The sequence below is a fragment of the Pyrus communis genome, chromosome 6 (genome assembly GCF_963583255.1).
Source record: "Pyrus communis chromosome 6, drPyrComm1.1, whole genome shotgun sequence".
Lineage (NCBI taxonomy): Eukaryota > Viridiplantae > Streptophyta > Magnoliopsida > Rosales > Rosaceae > Pyrus > Pyrus communis.
The window spans coordinates 18,589,325-18,614,113 of NC_084808.1; the positions used below are offsets into that span (position 1 = coordinate 18,589,325).

A 24,789-nucleotide genomic window follows, 5' to 3' on the forward strand; every position below is an offset into this window, starting at 1 on the left:
CTATATATATTGGTGGTTGTATATCTAACTACATCGAGGTCTTGTCTATCTTACTATCTGTGTTACGGTGTGTTAGTAATAGGCTCTCTAAAATCTTTGACACTCTTGCATATGTTTGATTAATTGATGGAGGAATCAGTTTTTACATTTTCCTTTTCCTTTTGGCTTTGTGCATATGTTTGATTAATTGATCAACTATTTACTTGTTCCCCAGTTTCTGTTATTTCTTTCTTCTGTTTTTGCATGATTGTTGTTCTTTCTTTCCCAGTTTGCTTCCAATTGGGAATTCGAATAGCGTAATTGATATTCGATCCTTCAAACCATGTCTCTGCTATACAGTTGATTGCATTGCTGTTCTATCAGAAAACCACCTGTTAATGTTACATTTTGTTTGGCCATGCAGGATATGAAGCTCCAAAGGCTAGGTATGACTCATTCCCACATCTGTTTTCTACTGTTAATTCATTTGTTTTGAATAGCTTGGCAGATAAGTTCTTTCGAGTCGCTTTTTCTTGGATGACTTGGAGAACACTTTTGAAATTAAATACTCAAAGTTACATTAATCCTCAAGGGAAAAAAAATAAATAAAAAAATAAGGCTATAATAGGTCTAATGTAACTAGATTTTGAATCGGATTTTATATCAAATACCTGTTCTGATGCCCTTTTCGTGACGCTGTCGAGATATGATAGTTGGTCCTTCTAGTTTCCAACACCAGAAGTTCTTGTTTTGAAGAACAGTTGTGGATTTCACCTGTATCACTATTAATTTCGTAAGATTGTCATATACGTTTAACTAATGCCACCTGCCCTTCTCTTCTCGTTTCCATTTTTTAGTGTCAGCTCTGTACAATTGTAAATGACAGTTGGTCGGGCCCTTCTAGTTTCCAACACCAGAAGTTGTTGTTTAGAAGAACGGTTGTGGTTTTCACCTGTATCACTATTAATTTTGCGAGATTGTCACATTGTCATATACGTTTAACTAATGCGACCTGCCCTTCTCTTCAAAAGGAAGCTTGCAGACAAAATTGCAGCTGCTGGGTTCATTGTTGTGCTCCCAGACTTCTTGAACGGAGACCCTTTTAATTGGGACCGTACTATTAGTGTATAAGCTGTGAGCTAAGTAAAGTTAAAGTAAATAAGCCTTGTTTCTAATTGTGTATTCACTTAGTCTTAGATTATGACAAGTGTAAGGCTGAGATTGTATTGTTGGTGTGTGTATCCAGCTAAGCCTTGTTAACAGAGTTATTCCCTTTTGCACGATTGTGTGTGCAGTGTGGAAAATATACTTTACAAAAGAAAGAAAAGGTTCCTCTGTAACTTGCAGAGAGAATAGCAGCATTTCTTCATTCTCAGTGCATTTTTTCCTTCTTCCATTTTCAAAACGCTAACATGGCCTCAGAGCCAGGATCGATTGTTTGAGATCTGGGCGTAAAACCAATCGAGCTACACTCGAACTCGTTCCGGGTTGGGTGACGTTGCTGGAAATTTACAAAACTCGATTTCGATTTGTATTCGCATCATCAAAGCTCGAAGATGGCTGGACCTGGAAGTTCTGAGGTTAGAACTCCGATCTTCTCCGGTGAGAACTACGAGTTCTGGAGAATCAAGATGGTGACGATCTTCAAATCTCATGGGTTATGGAAATTAGTTGAAAAAGGGATTACGATCTCAGAAACAAAGAAGAAGAAGAAGGCTGAAGGAAGCTCAGAGGAAGAAGAAGACGATGAGAAAATGGTTGCAGCATATATGCAAGATGCAAAAGCTCTGGGTATTATTCAGAACGCAGTCTCAGATCAGATATTCCCTAGAATAGCCAATGCAGACTCTGCGAAGATGGCATGGGATCTGTTATATGGTGAGTACCATGGTGGTGATCAGGTAAGATCTGTGAAACTACAAAATCTGAGACGTGAATTTGAGTATGCTAGGATGCATGATGATGAAACTCTGTCTGGGTATCTTACTAGGCTAAATGAATTGATCAATTAGATGAAAACGTTTGGTGAGAATCTGTCTAATGAAAGGCTTGTACAGAAAGTGCTCATTAGTCTCAGTAAACCATATGATCCCATATGTCTAGTTATTGAAAATACCAAGTGCTTAGAAACTGTAGAACAACGATTTGATTTGCATAATGTTGATGTCACTGAAAAGGCTTTTGCCTCATTCTCTGTGAGTTCAAAAGGACAAACCAGTGGAAATGCTCAATCTGGTACATTCAAATCCTATAAGCACTTGAATTCGAAGGGAAAGAAATGGGAATCTAAGCCTAAGTTTCAACAGAGGTCATTCACTAATCCTACACAGAACTCAAACTCTTCTGGGTATGTGAAGCAAGATATAGTTAAACCACAGTGTAAAGTGTGCTCTAAGTTTCACTTTGGAGAATGTCGATACAAGGGGCAATCCAAATGTCACAACTGTGATAGGTTTGGACATTGGGCTAGAGAATGCACAGCAGGCAAGGTTGTTCAGAAGGCAAACTGTGCTAATCAGGCAGAAGTGACAGGTAATCTGTTTTATGCTAACAGTGCAATTACTGAGGTCAAGGTGAATGAAAACTGGTACATTGACAGTGGTTGTAGTAACCACATGACTGGAAATGCTGAGCTACTTAGGGATGTAAGGACAAATGTCACTGGAAAGGTACAAATGCCTACTGGAAATCTGGTAGATGTTGCTGGAATAGGTTCACTTATGATTGATACAAATTCTGGTAGTAAATGCATCAAGGAAGTCATGTTTCTACCTGGTTTGAAGGAAAATCTGTTGAGTGTGGGACAGATGGACGAACATGGATATTATTTGCTATTTGGTGGAGGAGAGTGTTGTATCTTTGATGGTCCTTCACTTGATTGTCTGGTTATCAAGGTTAAGATGAAAAGTAATAGGTGCTACCCTTTGTTTTTAATGCAAACTGATCAAGTTGCATTGAAAACTAGTGTAGCTGAATGTACCTGGACTTGGCACAAGAGACTAGGACACCTAAATCTTAGAAGTCTCAAGCAGCTTAGAGAAAAAGAAATGGTGCATGGTCTTCCGCACCTTGAAAATGTTGATGGTGTGTGTGCAGGATGTCAAATGGGAAAACAACACAGAGATTGGTTTCCAAAAGGACAAGCTTGGAGAGCCAAGAATCCTCTAGAATTGATACACACAGATTTGTGTGGTCCCATGAATAATGAATCAATTGCAGGGAATAAATATTTCATGTTGTTTATTGATGATCACACAAGAATGTCATGGGTTTATTTCCTACGACATAAGTCTGAGGCACTAATCTGTTTTAGAAAGTTCAAAACAATGGTGGAGTTACAATGTGGATTTAAAGTGAAATGTCTAAGAAGTGACAGAGGGGGAGAATTTCTCTCAACTGAATTCAGCAAGTTGTTGGAATTTGAAGGCATACAAAGACAGTTATCCATTGCTTATACTCCACAGCAAAATGGAGTAGTGGAGAGAAAGAATAGAACAGTTGTAGAGATGGCTAAGGCAATGCTTCATGATAAGAGCATGCCATACTTTCTGTGGGCAGAAGCTGTACATACAGCTGTTTATATTCTGAACAGATCGCCTACAAAAGCTCTTGAGAACATGACTCCTTTTGAAGCCTATAGTGGGAGAAAACCAGGAATTGGTCACTTAAAGGTGTTTGGATCACTCTGTTATGTTCATGTACCAGCTGAAAGAAGACAAAAGCTTGATGCAAAGTCTGTCAAAGGTGTGTTTGTGGGTTATGCAACTTGTGAGAAAGGGTACAAAGTATTTGATCCATGTTCAAGGAAGCTAATTCTATCAAGGGATGTGGTCTTCGATGAAACTATGTCTTGGAATTGGAAGGAGAATTCAGAGAAGTCTATTGTAATAACTAACATTCAAGATCAGTATAGGACTATGAATGATTTCAGTCTACAAGAAGTGACAGAAATAGTAGACAGTAATCAAATGGAAGAACAAGATAGAGATGTCTCTGAAACTGTTGAGATCACTAGTCCATATGACCATACACCAGTTAAATGGAGAAATATCAGTGATATTCTAGCACAATGCAATCTTTGTATTGTGGAGCCATAGAAGTATGAGGAAGCTGCACAAGATAAAGCTTGGATAAAAGCTATGAAAGAAGAATTGTCCATGATTGAGAAAAATGAGACTTGGAAGCTTGTAGACAGACCAAGTGATAAGCAGGTTATTGGTGTGAAATGGGTGTTCAAAACCAAACTAAATTTGGATGGCTCAGTACAAAAGAACAAGGCAAGGCTGGTTGCTAAAGGATATGTGCAGAAACCAGGACTTGATTACAATGAGACGTTTGCTCCAGTTGCCCGATTGGACACCATCAGAACACTAATTGCACTTGCTGCACACAGAAGCTGGAAGCTATTTCAATTAGACGTTAAGTCTGCTTTCTTAAATGGAATATTGCAGGAAGAAGTATATGTTGATCAACCTGAAGGGTTTGTGATTAGTGGCAAGGAAGATAAGGTTTACAAGCTGCACAAGGCTCTTTATGGCTTGAAACAGGCACCTAGGGCCTGGTATGGAGAGATTGACAGCTATTTTGCTAAGTGTGGGTTTGAGAAAAGCTTAAGTGAAGCAACTCTCTACACTAAGACAAGGGGAGAAAAGGATATACTAATAGTTTCCATATATGTGGATGATATTGTGTATACTGGAAACAATCAAGATATGCTGGATGAGTTCAAAGATGATATGAAGGAGAAGTATGAGATGTCAGACTTGGGTCTTCTTCACCATTTTCTGGGGATGGGGGTGATTCAAACAGAATCTAGCATCTTCATTCATCAAAAGAAGTATGCCTCTTCTCTGTTGGATAAATTCGGATTGAAAGAATGTAAATCTGTCTCTATTCCTCTTGTGGCTACTGAAAAGTTAAGTAAAGAAGATGGAAGTGGTGCAGCAGATGAAGAGAAATACAGAAAACTTGTAGGCAGTTTATTGTATCTTACTGCTACAAGACCAGATGTGATGTATGCAGCTAGTTTGTTAGCTAGATATATGCATGGCCCTTCTAACAAGCACTATGGGATAGCTAAGAGAGTGCTCAGATATATCAAGGGAACACTGGACTATGGTTTGCATTATATGAAAGGCAAGAAGGCAGTTTTGGTTGGTTTCTGTGATAGTGATTGGGGAGGATCAATAGATGACAGCAAGAGTACCTCAGGCTATGCGTTTTCTTTTGGCAGTGGAGTGTTCTCATGGGCTTCTGTGAAACAAAATTGTGTTGCACTATCCACAGCAGAGGCTGAATATATAAGTGCTGCCGAAGCAACATCTCAAGCTATATGGATCAGGTTTGTTCTTGAAGATTTTGGAGAATTACAAGCTGAGGCAACTCCTCTGCAGTGTGATAACACATCTGCAATCTCAATATCCAAGAACCCTGTGTTTCACCAGAAGACAAAACACATTGACAGGAGATATCACTTCATCAAGGATGCCTTGCAGCAAGGGATAATTGACTTGGTTTACTGTCCTACCAAAGAACAAGTGGCAGACATTTTCACCAAGGCATTACCAAAGGACAGATTCAACTATCTCAGGGACAAACTTGGAGTTATATCTGCTCAAAGCTTAAAGGGGAGTATTAGTGTATAAGCTGTGAGCTAAGTAAAGTTAAAGTAAATAAGCCTTGTTTCTAATTGTGTATTCACTTAGTCTTAGATTATGACAAGTGTAAGGCTGAGATTGTATTGTTGGTGTGTGTATCCAGCTAAGCCTTGTTAACAGAGTTATTCCCTTTTGCACGATTGTGTGTGCAGTGTGGAAAATATACTTTACAAAAGAAAGAAAAGGTTCCTCTGTAACTTGCAGAGAGAATAGCAGCATTTCTTCATTCTCAGTGCATTTTTTCCTTCTTCCATTTTCAAAACGCTCATGCGCCGGTTGGTTCTTTTGTTTTGATGCAGATCTCTAAATATTTTGGTTGTTTGTAATATAAGTCCTTTCACAAGTATCTGTATGTATGTGATTCGTGAATTTATTTAGACCTTGGGAGACATTTTCATTTCAGCTTGGCAGTCCCAGTGTTGTTGTTTTGGGCTTCATATGGTCTTGAACTATAGGATGTTTCCGCCTCTCGACTATTGTGGCAAAAAGTCCAAGGACCTTATATATTGGTGTTTTAAAATTTGATATGGAATTGTCTAGTGCACGAATGCTGCTGAAACTTAGCTTATGAGCTCTTGTTTTCATGTCGATAGGAAAAAACAATCGAAGATGCAAAACTGGTCATTGAAGCTTTAAGAAGTAAAGGTGTTTCTGCAATTGGTGCTGCAGGCTTCTGTTGGGGCGGTGAGTTCATTTTCCTGCTCTCCGTTATGTATATCTGTTTACTGGTTCATTAGTACTCTTCCAGTTTAACAATGTCTCATACCAGTAAGTGCTCATTTTCCTGCTCAATTCGTTACGGCATAGGTTGTTTCATATGACATTTGAATTATTTGTGCTGTTCTTAGCCAAGGGTGTCGTTGATCTTGCGAAGCATGACTTTATCCAAGCTGCTGTTCTGTGTCATCCTTCATCTGTCACTCTGGATGATATCAAGGGTACGTTTTCTGTATTTACAGCCAAAATGTTTCTCCACACCCACTTCTCTCTGTTCCCACAGCAAAATTTAAAAACGACAACAAACCTGTGTTGCGCGACGCCTGCGCAGCCCTGGCCGCCACATCTCATGGCTGCACGGTATGAAAAAATGGTTGTGGGGGATTTTGGCAGTGAAAATTTTCTACACATTTAAATGGTCTAAATATAGCACTCTAATTATTGTTTCGAGTATGGAGATTTTAGAGGAAGAGAAACAAAATGTGGCATTACAATTCTTTCAAGAAATAACGATAGTATTGTGTGTCGGATTATTGATCTGTTCCCGGTACTACTTTCAGCGGTTAAGGTTCCGATTTCTGTACTCGGAGCTGAGATTGATGAGATGTATCCACCCGAAGTCATCAAACAATTTGAAGAGGTTTTAACTGCAAAACCTGAGGTAGGAATACTCCTTCATTGATATTGATTTTGATCAATGCAGACTCCTTATAAGTGACTGTCTGTGTAATGGAATCACAGATTAAAAGCCATGTGAAGATATTCCCGAAGGTGGCACACGGGTGGACATTGAGGTATGACGATGAAGACGAGGCGGCTGTCAAGGCGGCTGAGGAGGCTCATCAAGATTTGTTGGGGTGGTTCTTGGAGCATGTCAAGTGACTGGAACCATCAATGCTGAAGTGTTTTATCGTTACTTGGGAAGACGCAGGTAGTTTGGAGTACCTTAAATCCTCTTATCAATTGCTTTTTTATCTGTAAGCTGTGGATTGTCTGGTGACTAGAACTTCTTTTTTTTTTTTTTTTTAACCCACAACTTCGCGTGTTCAAACACTCATCTCAACCCATATACTTAAGTCAATAATTCAGCTTTAGCGAGTGATGGATTGCAATCTTTATTTATGTTCAACCCACCGTATCGCGGTTTAAAATTCTCTTATTTCTTCTTTAGTATATTTTAGAGAAGTAATATTATTTATAAGGCTTACTTGTAGTAATGATCTCTGAACTTTACCTCTAGTTAAATTTTAATCCTTGAACTCTGATATTAGTTTCTTTACTCCTCGAACTTAACAATGTGTTGCACCAGTGGTCCTTATCATTAATGCCGTCTATTTTTCCATAAATTGGGAGTATGTTTGAAACTTCATCGCATACCCACATCACTGAAAATGAATTCAAAAATGAGAAATGAGAAAGGAAAAAAAAAAAGCCTAAGAAAATCAGATTTTTTGATTGTACAAGAAAATTAAATGCATTGAAATTATTTTTGTAGTTTAATATGTGATTTGTTAGTTGTTTAAGTCCAGCCAGAGTTCGATCGGTTACCAATTATGAAACAAAACCAAAGTGTTAATTTCTGATTTAATTTTATATGGCCGGGCTGTCCAATGATGAAAAAGAAAAGCATAATACAGAACTGAAGATAAAGTAGTTTGGAGATCCAAATTCATGATTATAAAAGATTATGCTTTGGAGATCCCATGTGATGCGCACATGCACCTGGCCCGCCTACCTGGTTAATGCAAATTAATGTTATATTACTATTAGTACGGTAATTACCTCTTAATTTCTTTTACCAAAATAAGAGGTCTACTTATCAAAAGATCAATAATTTTTTTTACCAAAAAACCAAAAAGATCAATCATTTTTTAAGGAATTGTTACTGGCATTCTAAAATTATTATTATGCACTTCAAAATTTATATATATAAAACGAAAAATAAAATTATGAAGAATAATACACAATAAGATTTTTCAAATGCCAATAATAATTTTTTTTATTGATTTATAATCCAAAACGTCCAAAATCTTGTCGATTTGTAAATGAAACCTTAATGACGGTTAGGCTAAGCCTAAGTAACGAGCGTTAATTTTGTGGAACCAGGATCTTCGCCAGATCCATTCTCTAGGGATCACGCAATCGTGTCCGTTTATCGTATATCGTGTGGTCAATTTTCGTTAGGTACTATTTATATTTAAATTTTAAATTTTAAATAATTTATGATCGCATGATATACGATGAACAGACACGATTGCGTGATCCCTAGGGAATGGATCCGGCAAGGATCCTGGTTTAATTTTGTGCACACTTTTTCTTTATCTATTGGTTTGTTACAAAGTTTGAAAGGAGAACCCTCCTGATATCATTGTGAACGTTCTCCTTCAAAGTACTGATTATAATCCGGTTAATACCTTTTAAGATGAAAGCCATGAAAAATAGACTTGTAAGATCGAGGGGAGATTTTTGTGTATCTTCAATTGTAAGTATTCACTGAGAAAGTTCATCAAACATTTTGTGGGTTTGTTATTGTTAGTCAAATTTTGTTGCGTACATCAAATATCGGTATATATCTAAGCAATCTGAATAGTGATATCGAAATCTGTCCAGTGCTATTGACGCAATTTGTCAAATTATGCTTAGTAGACATTATATCAAATATTTGATAGACACAAAAAAGACGCATACCGAATATTCAAAGAGTCTTGAAAAACCTTTACATGTATATTTTTCAGACTTTTGATGATTTTAGGATCACCTTCATCCCAGTATACATCTGTCACTAAATAGACATAATATACAATTAATTACATGACAAGTTTTGTTGCATAAATGAACCTCTGAAACACGTCCTTCATGTCCCTTTTCTAAAATAAAAATTGGTAATGTATTAAAATAAAATATAAAACGGTGGCATTATCTTAATTTTTCTGTGCATGAAAAAACAAGAAATGAGAAGTGAATTTTGAATAAATTGTTATGTAATTTATATTTTTATCCTAAAATTTGTTACATCCGGATTAATTTGTGAGGATCTTAGAAATCCTCACATCTTAATCGTTTATCGTACATCGTGCAATCATAAATTATTTTAAATTTTACTATTTAAAATTAAACACAAATAATATCTAACGAAAATTGACCATACAAGGTACGATGAACGACTATGATGTGAGGATCCTCATCCGCCCTCTTCAAAATTTGTTTCTTTAATGAAGTTAGGTATCAGCTACCTCCTGAATTAAGTAGTGTAGAAACATATCTATTTCATTTTGAGTTTTCAGTTTAATTGCTTAATTTAATCATTTAAGGACTCAAACGTTCAAAAGAAAGTATTATTTGACAATATTTTTATAAAATAATCAAATTTATACATGAATTACGAAATATATGATGGATTTGGATCCTGAGTTAATGGAGAGGATCCTCCTCATTAATCATCGTGGACCGTTGAATTTTTATCCAATGGCTACAAACAGGGGAATCCCTTTTAAATTATAATGATTGTAGTCGTTGGATAAACGATGATTGATGAGGAGGATCCTCTCCATTAGCTCAGGAGAGGATCCAAGTCCTTATATGATAACAACTATCTCATTTCAAGTTTTATATTTGTTATCACGAATTATATAATCAAATTCAATATGTTTGCTAGAAATGAATATTTTCATGTTTACTAGAAATGGTTACTGAAATGATTTCAATTTAAACTATAAATCTTCAATCGATACTTAAAAAGGCAGAATTCATATAGGTTGATTGATCCCCGTAACATATCTTATTTTCTTTCTCAACATGATTCCCTCATTCCAAGCAATTAAACATATCATCAATTTATGGGGGCTCCCTAAAAGTGCGACTCTCCATAAATTTTCTATCACTTCACAGTCAACGTTAGTTCTCATGTTAACGTCATAAAATATTCCTCCTCCTTATGTTTGAGAGGCAAATGCTATAATTATCTTGGTAAACCAAAAAATAAAAAAGAAAGCCCAAACTGAATGGCAAAGAGGTCATTTTACCACAAATACAGTTTAATTGCCATCTTTAAACATTAGCTGTTTCCGCAGTTTAGTAATATTTTACTGTTCTTCTCTGTCCCTTTATCTCTTCGCTCCAAAGGCTCCGACTTGGAGTACGCTGTTCTGCGGTTCTCTCTCCCCTTTCTCTTCGAGATCCAGAAGCACTTCCACTCAGAAATTTCCAGTCCAATCTGCACATATTTGCCACTTCTTCAACTCCCAATTCTGCTTAATCCAAAAGCACTTCTCCTCTGCTCTGGAAGAACCCATTACCTTTTTCTCCAAAATAATCCTTTTTTTTTTTTAATATATATATTATCTGGAAAACGTTAGAGATTACCGCCTTCTTAAGATCCTCCAAAGTTAGTTATTTCCGCTGGATTGCTTAGCAGAAGTCACACTTAATCTGTAAAATATTTGTTTCCAACTAAATTGGATACTTCCGCTAAACCATTTTAGCTGTCTCTTTTTGGACCAAAGCTCTTTGCTTTGTTCTCACAACATCCGAATTGGAATTGGATTTTTTCAGTATTGTATTGGGTTTCAGATTTTGATCATTAGTTTGGTGATATTTTGGAGATTTGGTCATTTGGGTGTTTCGATTTAAGTGGGATTTTGGTTATCTTTTTGCTGCTTTTTTTGATCCGGGTCTGGTTTTTTTTTTAAACTCAAGTGTTAGATGCACCTGTTGGATTGCTGCTTAGAAACCCTTTGGATGCTTTGTTGCTAAGATGCAGTCTGATCAAAGGAAAAAGGTAAATTCAATTACTTCTGATGTATTCCTGCAAAAATGCAAAACGTTTCTGATGTCCTTTTGATGTTTGCAATCGTATGTTCATGTTGGTAGTTATTGACGATTTTATTGGAAGATTTGCTATTGCATTTGTTAATTTATTCATGATAATTGTTAATTACTTTGTGGTCCATGTTTAGTATATTTTTCTGCTGTATTATGTTATTATTTTTATATATGGACTGAACAGTGTGCCATGTTTGATGTCTCAGTTCTATGCCATTTTCTTCTGTGCATTTTTCTGTCCGGGAAAAGGCCGACTTTAATGTATTTGTCATATGAAGCTGTTGTTGCTCAGTCTTCATTTTGTATTGTAAAACATTTTATGGGTAATTCATGGACTAAAGGTTAATCAAACTGAAATACAAGACATTGCATAAATTGCTTTTATGCTTAACATGTGCATCTCTGTTTTACTCAACTAATTAATACTCAGTATCATTTACAAATCTTCTGTTTACATTTGTTGCTGTTTACCTCCTGTATAATGATAAACACTAGTAGTCTTCAGTCAAAATATACAGGGAAATATTTCAAGAATATAACTAGTGGGTGTTCATACTTGGCTCCATGATGCTCTTACTGTGACATATACTAGGGTGGATTGGCATGATTTTCTTTGCATTTCAGTTATGCTTGATGAGGGAAATAATTCCAAACATTCTTTCATCATCTTCTACTTAGATTTGCAAATGCGAATTATTCGGTGTTTTTGGTCTCGTTTAACATTGTAGTGTTGTCGAGGGTACAGACCAACTGTTTCCATTTGTGCATCATTTCAGTTGCATACTGACCTATCTTATGGTTTTGGGTTGATGAAATGGTATGTTTATGATCATACAGTCATCTGCAGATGTGGACTTCTTCACAGAATATGGTGAGGGTAGTAGGTATAAAATAGAGGAAGTCATTGGTAAAGGAAGCTATGGTGTTGTTTGCTCCGCATATGATACACATACTGGAGAAAAGGTTGCGATAAAGAAAATAAATGATATCTTTGAACACGTATCGGATGCCACCCGCATTCTTCGCGAGATTAAACTTCTTAGGCTCCTACGTCATCCTGACATTGTGGAGATCAAGCACATCTTGTTACCACCATCCAGAAGGGAATTCAAAGACATATATGTTGTCTTTGAACTTATGGAATCTGATTTACACCAGGTTATTAAAGCAAATGACGATTTAACACCAGAACATTATCAGTTCTTTCTTTATCAGCTTCTTCGAGGCATGAAGTACATACACACAGGTAGTTTCATACTTTGTAATGACCTTGTTCGCAGTTTCTTACAAGATTTAGCATTACTGCAGATTCTTTTTACCTCAAACTCAATTGGATCCTGACAATACTAGTTCTGATTTTCTTTATATATTGGTTTTTGTAGCAAATGTCTTTCACCGGGATCTAAAACCCAAAAATATCTTAGCAAATGCTGACTGCAAGCTCAAGATCTGTGACTTTGGTCTTGCAAGAGTAGCTTTCAGTGATACTCCTACCGCTATATTTTGGACAGTAAGTACTCCTACCACTATATTTTGGACAGTAAGTTTCTCATTTAATAACTTGTGAGTTTCAATTTCCACTTGGCATCAGATTTCAATGTTTTCTGCAAATGTAAGTTGTTCAGGTTTTATCTATAACTTTCTCTTATCTATGCAGGACTATGTTGCCACAAGATGGTACAGGGCCCCTGAATTGTGTGGATCATTTTTCTCAAAGGTGCAAGAGTGATTATCCCTTTCATTATTTTGGATGCAGTTTGATCTTTTTATCTGGTATTGTAGTTGTAGCTCCGTGTGCTATAATGATTCTTTAAAAAGTTTCCAACTGATTCTTTTTGTGTGTGTGTTATTGCCCCATTGCATGTAATGCTTCTTCATCTCTTATTTTCTCCGATTCACTTCTAATTTTGCGGTGAACAGTGATCCCACCATCTGCCCTTTTCTCCTTAACTTACTTTCAGTAGATTTAGGACATTTTATTTAATCTATTGTCATGGTTTGTAGCCTACAAGGAACTCAGCTCCGACCTAATATGCATTAGCAATCCTATATTGGTATTTTTTCTTCTGTTGGAAGAGAAATTAATTAATTAATTTTGGCATGCACTGGCAATCCTATATTGTTAACCCTTTTGCTAACAAAGGCTTTGCCTGGAAAACAATACTGCATCTGTAACCCTTCCTATAATGGGTGCCGTTTGACAGATTGTTAATAATTTTATACAATATAATATTAGAATGAGCCATACCTTCACTATCTTCTATGAAAATCTTTCTTTGGTTGGCCTTCCATTGTTTGTGAGGTTAATATTGCCAACTATTAGATATTGGGAGTACGTATACTTCTTATATGGCATTGAACAGTAACCGTTTTAAGTTAGTCATGCAGTCACCAATCATAGCCATCTCAGTCTACTGCAATGAATGTGTTCGTTTTACTGCTTCCTTTTCCAGGTGTGACTTTCAGTCTATTGACACTCTGTTTTTTATTTTCAGTATACACCTGCAATAGATATATGGAGCATAGGATGCATTTTTGCGGAGCTCTTAACTGGAAAGCCTCTATTTCCTGGCAAAAACGTTGTCCATCAATTGGATCTGATGACTGAACTATTGGGAACACCATCTGCCGATGCAATTGCCAGGGTCAGTTTCCTGTAATAAATTTATTTACAGTATTAACAAATCCTGGCTATATGTTATTTTGTGTACATTTCATTGTCTGAGTTACTGTTTTCTGAGTCTAACTCTAAATTTTATCAAACAGGTACGCAATGAGAAGGCGCGCAGATACTTGAGCAGTATGCGAAAGAAGAAGCAAATTCCTTTCTCCCAGAAGTTCCCTAATGCAGACCCACTTGCTCTTCGTTTATTAGAAAGAATGTTGGCATTTGAACCAAAGGATAGACCGACTGCTGAAGAGGTAAATGTTAAATGCAAATTTTTCATTACATTTTACTATGTATAAAATTCTGCTAATGGAGATATTCTTCTGCTTCGTTTAGGCTCTTGCTGATCCCTATTTTAAGGGTTTGGCAAAGGTGGAGAGAGAACCTTCTGCTCAGCCTGTTACCAAGATGGAATTTGAATTTGAGAGGCGAAGGATAACCAAGGAAGATGTAAGGGAGCTCATTTACCGTGAGACTCTTGAATACCATCCAAAGATGTTGAAGGAGTACTTAGAAGGATCTGAGCCAACTGGCTTCATGTATCCAAGGTATTCTCATCCTAAATTTTATCTTATCAACCTAGTTTAAAATAGCCTACTCATACATTTCTCTTACAAGAGTCTTTTGTAGTTATAATCATGTAGATGTTCATTGTCTGGTCAACTTTCTGCATCTCATAACATAAAAATGTCTGGTCAACATTGTCGGTGTTTTAATGGAACTGTTACTCTGAGTTGTGAAAAGTTGAAGCACCTCGAAATAAAACCCTGACTGCTCTTCCCAGTGAAGCAGATGATTTCTCATGCTAACGTCATGATGATCTGATCAAACTTTAGCACTGTGCCAGGCTTCCATAAGAATGATTCTGTGATATTGCATCTGAAGCGTATAAACAAAGAAAACTCAAATGCACTACTTTAAGCCTCTTAGGGTTTCCTAGTGTAGTGAGGTGAACTGTCACTCTCAGGAGCCTTCACAGTTTGCTATCGAGGTGGGAGGTATATAAGGTACAGGAATCGGTATACAAGTAAGATAGATATGCACGTCTTACAATCTTGAAAAGGCAAGAACTATGGCTTTATAATGTTAGTAGACAGAGTGTTAACAGATATTAGGTCTATTTCATGTAATCAAGTATTTGATTTGGAATCTAAACCTTGAATGTCAAATTTGGTGGATGAATAACATGCAAACCCCCAGGAGAGCATGCAAACCAAGTTTCCTCCGATTTGCGAGCCTTATTGCTCTTCAAAGGAGAAAGGTTTATCTTAATTTTTAATATACTTGCTTTCTCAATACAGTGCTGTTGACCATTTCAAGAAGCAATTCACTTATCTTGAGGAGCACTACGGAAATGGCACAACAGCTGTTGCACCTGAAAGAACACATGCATCGCTACCCAGGTATCCCTTGTAGCTCCTGTTTTCTAAGCATCACCTGTGAATTCTATTAGTATTCTTATCGAATTGCTCGCAATCTGATTCGAAATCTGGTGATTGACTAAATTTTGTGCTTGTAGGGCATGTGTTTCATATTCAGATAACCAGGTACAGCATTCAACTGATGTCACAGATGACCTCTCAAGATGCTGCATCAAAGAAGCTGAGAAACCACAGACGGACAGGAGCAGTGGGGTCCCTACGACAAGGCTCCCAATTCAAGTTCCTCATACCATCCAAGGTGCAGACATGATTACAAATAAATGTTGTTAACAGGGTGTCTGGTTTTTCGCCCTCTAGATGCACTTGCAATATTTATTTTGTTCCCATTAGTCACTTTACTTTTTTTTTTTAAACTTGTAATGCTGCTTTTTGATGCAGGAGCTGCAAGGCCTGGGAAAGTTGTGGGGTCGGTATTACGCTTTAATAATTGCGGCACAGCAGCTACAGCAGAGGCTCTTGAGCAGAGAAGGGTGGTGAGGAATCCAGGTTCTCCGGCTCAATACCCTGCTGCAAGTGCAGCTTCATATCCGAGAAGAAATCTGCCCTGTAAAAATGAGAGGGGAGAATGTGAAGGTGTTGAAGGTTCCAACGGGCTGCAGCCAAAGCCTCCTCAATACATACCAAGGAAAGTTGCTGCTGCTCAGGGTGGAACTGGTAGCCAATGGTACTGACTCTTTGGCGGGTTTATATGGTGGAATCCAATATAGCCATGACAAATGTTAGATGGAGCTGTTATCCACCGCATGCTAACCAGGATTGATCCATCACTAATTGAAACTTCATCAATTTAAGTGATTCGAATACCAGTTCCGGAGAATGCCACATCTGCGTGAAAAAGATTGAGCCCTTTCAATCTCCACCAGAGGAAGTTTAGCGAACAATTGTACTTTTATCACCAATTGAAAGTGAAGGGGTTGTATGATCTGTCTTCATGATTCCGCTACTCTCTGATTCGAATCAGAACAAAGACGTGAAGGGGCACGTGACAACTTGGAACGAAGAAATGCCAAGCTATGCATCGACTTACCTGGTTCTTTTCATCTGTCCTTTTTTTACCATAGTAACTGTTGTAATTTTTCGTTTCATACCTTCTGGCGTAACGTCAATGTTTGTAGATTCACCTTGTATTGTTTTCTACTTGAAATAATGATCTCTCTCACCCTCCTTTTATTGAACATGTTTGGAAATCTGTGGGGGTTAACTGGTTTGATTTTGTGGTACTTTTACTGGCAAATTTAAACTTGTTTTGCTTTGTTAATTGGGTTGGGTGCTTCGTGCATGAATGGTACAGTGAAATACAACCGCTTTCAATTTTATGTTCTGATCCAGTCTGATCCAGACTTCATTTATCTACCTTCATGCATGCACCTATGCATCTAAGTCCGTCATAATGGTGTGTGAAAATCATTTTCCTTTCGTTATCAGTGAAAATCATTTTGATTCAGTTTATGCTAAGGGCTTGTTTGGTGTCGAGGACTCGATAATCATCAAATTGTTGGATAACTTTCAATGCTCATGGCATGGTGAAGGAAAAAATGAAAAAAATCTGTCACCAAACGAGCCATAAATCGATTCTTAATTTTCAGCAGTCTGAAATTCTGGGAGTCGGGACGCGCTAAGAAAACCTCACTTGTATCTAAATTTATTAAACTTTGATCTCCTCAAGCAAAACATGCGCGATGAATCCTCATAAAACAATCAACATGTCAATATATATAGTATCAAAGCTGACGAAATCGAATGACATAACTTCGTAAATTCTACATATTCAATCACACGAGAGGGATGACAGAGCACAAAAAGTGATAATAGTAAAGATGCTGCCATTTTTCATCATCTATAAAAACGACAACTCCAATCTGGACCAAGAAAAAATGCACACATACTACAGCCAGCCATCATCCGAGGTTTACAAACTACATCACCAACAGATCCTCGACAACACAAGATATTACAAACAAACAAAAAACCAACTAACCACTAATCCTTCTTTTCGAAGAATTAGCCAGTGCAGTACAAAATATGCATCGTAGAAAGCTCTTGTTTTTATTTTATTCTTCTAATTGCTTATTTTCCAAATCAATACAACCTTGCCTTAACTCGCCTTCCATTCCCATCAGTGCCGTCTAATAAGTTCCCTTTCCCATACCCAGAAGTAACAAAAGAATGATCACCACTACTTGCAACGTAACGCAGTAGCTCGGTGATGACTGAAGGGCAGCTTTCCCTCAAGTAGTTAAATCCTTCAGTTTCAATCACAGCTGAAAACAATTTACCAGCCTTCTTGTCAATATAAAGTTATTCAACAGACAGCAACACAGACATTCAATCTGCATTATTAGAGTAAATGAAAAGAAAAATATATGCCTGAGAGTTCTCATTTTCCAACCAACAAGTGAAGCCTCTTTAATTCAAAACCAAACCCAAACCACCACAAAATGGAAGTCCCCTCCCCAATATGCATGAGAAGTTCACTCATATTTGAACGAAAAAAGAAGATATTGAAGAATCGAGGAACACTGGGTGACCAACAATGGACAATTTTTCTATTTTAAAAAATAGCTGTCTAGAAATATTAACAGTCAGAACAAATCGGTTAAAGAAAAAAGTTTACCTCTTAAATTTTCGGGCACTGCAATAAACTTGAGGCATACAGCTCTAAGTTGTTCACATTGGTGTTGCTCAGCCAAGGCTAACGTTGTTGCAACATTATTTATGGCAACATTTTCGCAAAGTTTAGCCTCACACATCAGTTTGAGCCTCTCAAGGGCATAGCGATCAGCCGCTGCCAGAAGGTGTTGGGCCATTACTGTAGACGCCCAGCTTGAATTTAGCAGCCCCACAAGCTCTTGCAAGTCTGGTAGAGAATCCCAGTAGATGAAGTGAAGTAATACCTGCAGAAATCCAAAACAAGAAATCAATCAAACTCATATGTTCCCTTTACTAGAATAGCGGAAATCAATCAAACTGTTAGCAACCGTCTTCTGTGCATAAAAGATGTATTGAAGAGGGAACAGGGCATTGTCAATGCTAATGCTAAATATGCAGTAAAATAACAAAGACAGAAGTAACACAATGAAATACTTGGTAGATACGTTTCCATTAAATATTTGAATTAAGTTAATACATGTGTTTCATAGTTGAACAATGCCATAATGCAAAAACAAAACACCAAGCTGCATCAGATACACACTTGAAGGTTGCATTACTATGAACTTCTTATCCTTCAGCAAATAAAAACTCACATTTTAGAACAAAAAAGAGCTGCAATATAGGTACCATGTATAATCAGCGACAATGAAACTAATTCTCTTGTACACATTGAAGTCTGCAGTCAAAATATAAAGCTAATAAACAAAAATGACATCTCCCTTATCATCTGTTACTATATGATTTAAGATTGTAATTTGAATTGAAGAAGAGAGTATTTATCCCTAAGCACACCCACCAATCCATATAAACAACAAAATAAAGTCATAAAAAAGCATGAACAGCTTTACTAAATTGGTGATAAAGGCAGAAAAAAATTCATGTATATGATCTCCTAGTTTGTGCTTCCTATAGAAATGTCCTGCTTCATACCATAACATGAACACTTTCTTTGGGACAATCAAACTTCTGCTAAAGTTTGAAACTGATTTCTCAGCCATATGCGTCAAAAACGAAAATCAAAGCATATTCCCCATTCATTTTAACAGTTATACACCTATTAACGCTTTTGCTGGGGGGAACAAAACGTGCAGCGGAAGAGAAGCCTTCATACAGAGAGAGCAAGAGTACCTTAAATGCGGGAGCTTCAATGTCTTCAACTATTATGAAATCAGTGTTTTTATCTTTTAATGGACCAAAAAGTTGTGCCTTGAACACAGGCGAGCGTGCTGCGAGCACCACTTTGTGGGCAGCAAATACTTCTTCGTCAACTTTGAAACTTACATCAGTCAACTTCCCACTTTCTAAAAGCTTACCAAAATGCTGGCCGATATTGGAAGGTGGTTCTGCTATATTGTATGTTTTAGGTCCTTCTGTATTCGTCTTAACAACACCAACACGACATTTTATTATAAGGCAATCATCTTTAAGGTAGTCCGATCCCTCTAAAAGACTTCTTTTGTAGAAGCGTTTATAACCCCTGCAACATCCAAAAGTTGAACCCAGTTATGTTTTTCACCCACAGCATTACAGGCAACAATTTATGTCGTATACGCTATATTTATTTGCGGAAATCCAGGCCCAAACAATTACGGTGTTTTGCAATGCTCACTAGCAATGCTAATGACAGCTTTGCCAAAACATGAAGTACATAATACACTCTGCAAACAATGGCCAAAACTTTTAAGTGGTTATCCAGTTGTCAGACGAGACCATATAAGAGAAGATAATACTGTTTGGTCTTTTACTTTCTTTACATTTAAACAAAATTTATGAGGTATTTTATCTCCGAATTGCATTCAAGGAGCTTTAAGTTTGTGGCGGAAGTCGAACTAAAATGGTTAAACTTCAAACCTACAACATCATTCGTTTAACCAATTCAAGGAAAATTTTCGCACTTTTAAACACACAATATGCAATCAGAATCCAATACAGACATATATACATACAACTTAAACAAAATTATACATCGAAAGAGTAATTCACAATGCATACCACATGCTTCCACGGTATTTAAGCGTATAAGGACCGCCATCGAGCATCCTCAGAAAATGGCTATGCACCTTGTGCCGTTGCCTCTCGCTCTGATCCAAAAGCGTCAATTCGAACAACGCCCTGACGTCGGTGCCCTCGCTGGCCAGAGCTATGAACACCGACACATACCCGGCGTGGTCCTCAACGCTCTTGCCATCCGGGTAGAAATATATAGCCCACGTGTACCCACCCACCACAAACGAATCGGAGGCGACGTACTTACCGATTCCCATACCCTTGGCAAGGGAGTACCCACTGATCTTAAACTCGTGGCACCCATTTACGGTCTCCGTGCACGACGTCGAGCACGTAACCGGCGGAGCCAGCGGCGGTGGGGACGAGCTGTGTTTTAAAGCTTCATTGCGGACCCCGATTCTGTCCATTAACAATTACTGGCCGGTGGCGCGAAAAGGATCGATTTTGATGTTCTGGGGTTTCTCAGGGAGGGAAATTGTTAAAGGGGTTGGATTGTATTTGGAATTAGGGTTTTGATTGAACAGTGTTGGAATGTAAAATTGGGGGGTTTTGGGGTTGGAGTTGGTGGTCCAAACTTGAGGATCGGAAGGGTTGGAGCTCGAGAACAGAATTGGCGGGCGGCGGCGATGTGGGTTCGTGGTGGGTTGGCGGTGGATGGGGTGACCGTGGTGAGATTAATATTTTGATTCTGATTGAGTGGGGGTAATGGTTTTTATAAGGTTGGAATGAGCTTCGAGTTCTTACTTTTAAGGAAACAAGACGACAACATATAACAATCAGAATAACATTGATTAAGCAATTAAATATGTCAATAAAATAAGCAATTAAAAGATATAACAATCAGAATAACATTAACACTCATTTTCTCATGTGGGAAATACTTTTTAATTTGAGAAATCCTAATGAGACTCTATGAGAGCGGGACTCTCTATAAACTATATATTACTTCACAATTTAATTTTAATTTTTGTGCCCACATTATAAAATATTGCGTTAAAATGCAGAGTTTTACTTTTGAAAAAGTCTCTTTAGCATTTTTATTTTAATTTTTGAAAGAAGAATGTGGATATGCTTTTAAAATGACTGAAAGCCTTTTTGATGAAAATATTTTTGGAAACAATTCTTAGTAAATATGTTAGTAAATCTATGAATAGCACTTAAAGTGTTTCCCGGAAGAAACACAAAATTGGTGCTTCTTTTAGAAAAACACTTAAATATTTCTGGAATTCAAAAACATTTTCTCTAAAAACACTTTCAATCATTTTAAAAGCACATCCAAACAAATCAGTAATTTGTTTCTGATGTAGAAATAAATTTGGAAAGTAATTTTAAGGTCAAATCTCAAGTTTGGTCCTGTAATGGTTTAGTTGAAGTTCATTTTGGGTCACTGGTTTCAATGTCTCTAAGTCCTTGTAATTTAGTAAATGATGCAACTCAAGGACATTTAACATTTTCCGTCCATTTGTAAATTTGTAGACAAAATTTACAAATAAAATGATTTGTCACCAATAGGAATGATCACGTTTATCAATGATTAAGTAATAATTCAATCAGTAATTTTCATATCATTTAGTTTACAAAATTTTATCTATAAGTTTAATCTCTCTAACATATCCTATGCAATTGCACAACATCCACATCAACCCAGCAAAAACTCTAAACAAAGCCACAATTCTTTTCTGGTTATCTTGCTAGTAGCTAAACAAAGCTATATATATTGAGAACACAAAGTAGGCAAGGGAAACATGGAAATACTACTTGTATGGTCTGATATAAAGCATCCATGGGAGCAAATTCTTCCTTGAACAAATACCAATAATTAGAAAACAAATTAAGTCACAAATGGGAGCAAATTTTCCCCCAGGATTGAATTTTCGAAAACATACACACACAAAGAAAAGAGACAAACAGAGTTGGACCAACACCGGGGTGGTATTATCCAAAGGGTTTTCGATGCTTAAGTCAGAGAAATTGTAGGAAGCAATAAGGGCGTGGTGAGAGTTCTTAATTACCAAAATAAAGTGGCTGCCTTGGCTATTTAAAGAGAATTGAGGAGTTAACCTTAGTGTCTAGATTCTTTGAACCTGTTGACAGAGTGTTATCTAGTATGCAAACCGATGGAGGAATATTCTTGAGATTTCGAGAATATGCTTCAGATAGTCTTGCTCTGCTAAGATAAGGATAGGCAAACCTATTGCATATGAGGGTAATCTGTGTATGTCGCATGGCGATCGAGTTGGACCGTTGACGATGAATTGGGCATGGGGGCCTTGATTGTGGACTTTTAAGGCCTTCGTAGAGAATGTGGCCTATTAGAGTTTGACTAAGTATGTTGTTAAGGATAGAATAATTATATTTGATAAGTTGTACACATGACGTATTCCTGTTAGTCCGAATATTTTATGTCCCTACAATAGCCTTATAGCCTTATAGAATAAAGCATTCTGATCTCACATGGGTGGTTTGCGCGTCTAATACCTTCAATTCTCCTCCTAGCCACATGGCCACCTGTTAGTTTGTTCAACTCTTCCTTATTGTTCTCCAATTTATTAAACATGCCAAAAGGAGATGAAGGCGTTCTAAATTTTCTTGAAATGACTAGAATGCCCATGCCTGTAGTGGCACATTTCATTAAAATATCTTTGAATTGCATCGTTTGCTAAACTATAAGGACTTACATTGAGACAATTAACGACACCGGAGCCAAAACTGAACAACAGCTTCTACAGGAACCAGAAATGAGACTTGGTGTTCAAAAAAAGAAATGAGACTTAGCCAATTTTTAATTTCAAACAACAAATTTCTCATCTAATGCTTGTTTACTTGAATTAATTTGATATTGGCCTCTCTCTTACATGGAGCAGTTTGTAGTCTTGTCAGCATCCCAATATGTTCCATTGGAACTCAAAGGAAGCCTCAGATTGTAGATGACCTCACCCCGCTGAACGGTATACATGTCCTGGAAAGCAATGACCACGTCGATACTATAAAGCTCAGCTGCTGCAGGGCGGGTCACAGATTGATATTGCTCGAACAACATATCGTGCCCTTGAACGATTACATTCTGAAAAACGGTTGTGTTCTTGGGTGTCAACGACATCGACCGATCCATCAAAGTCACCTGCCCAATTCTCTTGTCTTGATAGTATGCACTGACTTTGACGTCAATCAACCCGAGGAAGAGTTTCTTCTTAGAGTTTGTGAGGGTGATGTTGAGGGCGAGGTTGTAGGAGAGAGTACGGTTGCTCTCGGTGTAATCGAACTGGGTGAGATGAGCGCCGTTGACGGTGAAGTCGGGGCATTTGTACCCCGAACTACTTATTTCGGACGACACCCTGAGCCCAATGAGAAGAGCAAAAGCTATGAGAAAAAGAGCAAGCATCAAGACCCAAAATATTTTATCGCACGCTGATAACAGAGTGCTTTTAGTTGCAGAAATGGGTACGGAATCGGGATTCTCGCAGTCGTCTGAGCTTTTAGCTGTAGATATGGGAGTATAAGTTGCAGACATGGCTACTCCCATGGCTAAGATATATGATAGAGAGAATAAAGAGGGCACTGTTGCGAAAACTGGACTGAATCATGAGAAACGAGGCTGGGCGTTAATATATACACACACACACAGACGACTTACAGAGACATTTCTAATACGCGTGGTAGGACTAGGTATTACAAAGACAATTCTAATACGCGTAGTGGGTGGTTTACGTGTGGCTTCATTTCCTTTTTTGAGCAATTCTTTAACAAGAAAATATAAATCAGTTTTTTATATTAAAAACCGAAAAAACATGATTTTAACATAAAAAAACTAATTTCTTACACGCGTAAGCATATGGGAGAGACTGTCAAATTATCAAAGAGACGAGTCAAGGGCCCACTTTCAACAATACTGATATTGTCACCAACTTATTAATTACCACCTGCACAATTGGTGATGGAGTCAGAATTTTATAACAATGGGGTCATAGTAAATAAGCGGGAAAATTTTATAGGATGACAATAAGGTCAGCAATGCTTTATGGCACGGAATGTTGGGCAGTGAAGCATCAAGATGTACATAAAATTGGTGTAGTGAAGATGAGAATGCTTCATTGAATGTGTGGGCGCATGAGAAATGATAAGATTATGAATGAAGATATCCGAGGTAAAGTAGGAGTAGCCAAAATTGAAGGAAGGATGAGAGAAAATCGGTTATGGTGGTTTGGACATGTGAAACGAAGGCCTACTAATGCTCCGGTTAGAAGATGCGATTAAGGAACAGAGGTTCATGGCCAAAGGGGTAGAGGAAGACCTAGGAAGACTTTAGAAGAGACTCTAAAAAAGGACTTAGAATACTTGGATCTAACGAAAGACATTTCACAGAACCGAGTGGAATGGCTTTTTAGGATTCATATAGCCGACCCCACTTAATAGAAAAATGCTTTGTTATTGTTAGGGTCATAGTAAATAAGCGTCTAGAAGTTAATCATACTTTCATTTTATATTGTGCATGATTTGTTATCATACTTCTGAAAGGTCGTATTATACACCAAGATTATGAGTTAAACACACGGCAAACAAGAATAGAGGAGATCTTTTGTCAAAAGTGGAAAATGAATTTGACAATCCTTAATGAAAGCATAGCAAGTTGTACACTCTTACTTAGTATATTCAAAATGAGATTAACACTAGGCTCAATAAATCATAAAAGATTAACTTAGGTATTGTGTTTAATCGAGATTTTCTTTTGAGCTCGAGAAGAAAAAAGATAAGAGGAATCAAGGAAAAAATAGTTGTTCCTATAAAGGGGAGATTGGCATGAGATGAGCTAGTTGGGGGTGGAGGCCGATAGAAAAAAAGAAAAAAA

The 24,789-nt window shown here is 37.3% G+C and overlaps 3 protein-coding genes across 4 annotated transcripts; 1 reads left to right on the forward strand and 2 right to left on the reverse strand.

Annotated features, from left to right (window-relative positions):
* The first annotated feature begins 10,426 nt into the window (after window positions 1-10,426).
* LOC137736504 (mitogen-activated protein kinase 15-like) lies at window positions 10,427-16,453 on the forward strand. Of its 2 annotated transcripts, none has more exons than XM_068475766.1 (10): window positions 10,427-11,130; window positions 12,012-12,420; window positions 12,557-12,714; window positions 12,832-12,891; window positions 13,670-13,819; window positions 13,941-14,096; window positions 14,179-14,390; window positions 15,144-15,245; window positions 15,362-15,522; window positions 15,663-16,453. In XM_068475766.1, the coding sequence occupies exons 1-10, from the start codon at window positions 11,107-11,109 to the stop codon at window positions 15,953-15,955; spliced, it is 1,725 nt and encodes a 574-aa protein (XP_068331867.1). In that variant the 5' UTR covers window positions 10,427-11,106; the 3' UTR covers window positions 15,956-16,453. The 2 variants fall into 2 exon arrangements, with proteins under 2 accessions (XP_068331867.1, XP_068331868.1); XM_068475767.1 differs by having other exon boundaries at window positions 12,557-12,684.
* Window positions 16,454-17,012: 559 nt separating this feature from the next.
* On the reverse strand, window positions 17,013-20,671 carry LOC137736505 (BTB/POZ and MATH domain-containing protein 2-like). Its single transcript, XM_068475768.1, has 4 exons — window positions 19,929-20,671; window positions 19,065-19,413; window positions 17,899-18,178; window positions 17,013-17,545 (listed from the first exon to the last, which is right to left on the reverse strand). The coding sequence occupies exons 1-4, from the start codon at window positions 20,348-20,350 to the stop codon at window positions 17,364-17,366; spliced, it is 1,233 nt and encodes a 410-aa protein (XP_068331869.1). The 5' UTR covers window positions 20,351-20,671; the 3' UTR covers window positions 17,013-17,363.
* Window positions 20,672-22,794: 2,123 nt separating this feature from the next.
* LOC137736163 (NDR1/HIN1-like protein 10) lies at window positions 22,795-23,466 on the reverse strand. The gene has a single exon (XM_068475488.1). The coding sequence runs from the start codon at window positions 23,464-23,466 to the stop codon at window positions 22,795-22,797; it is 672 nt and encodes a 223-aa protein (XP_068331589.1).
* Window positions 23,467-24,789: the final 1,323 nt, after the last annotated feature.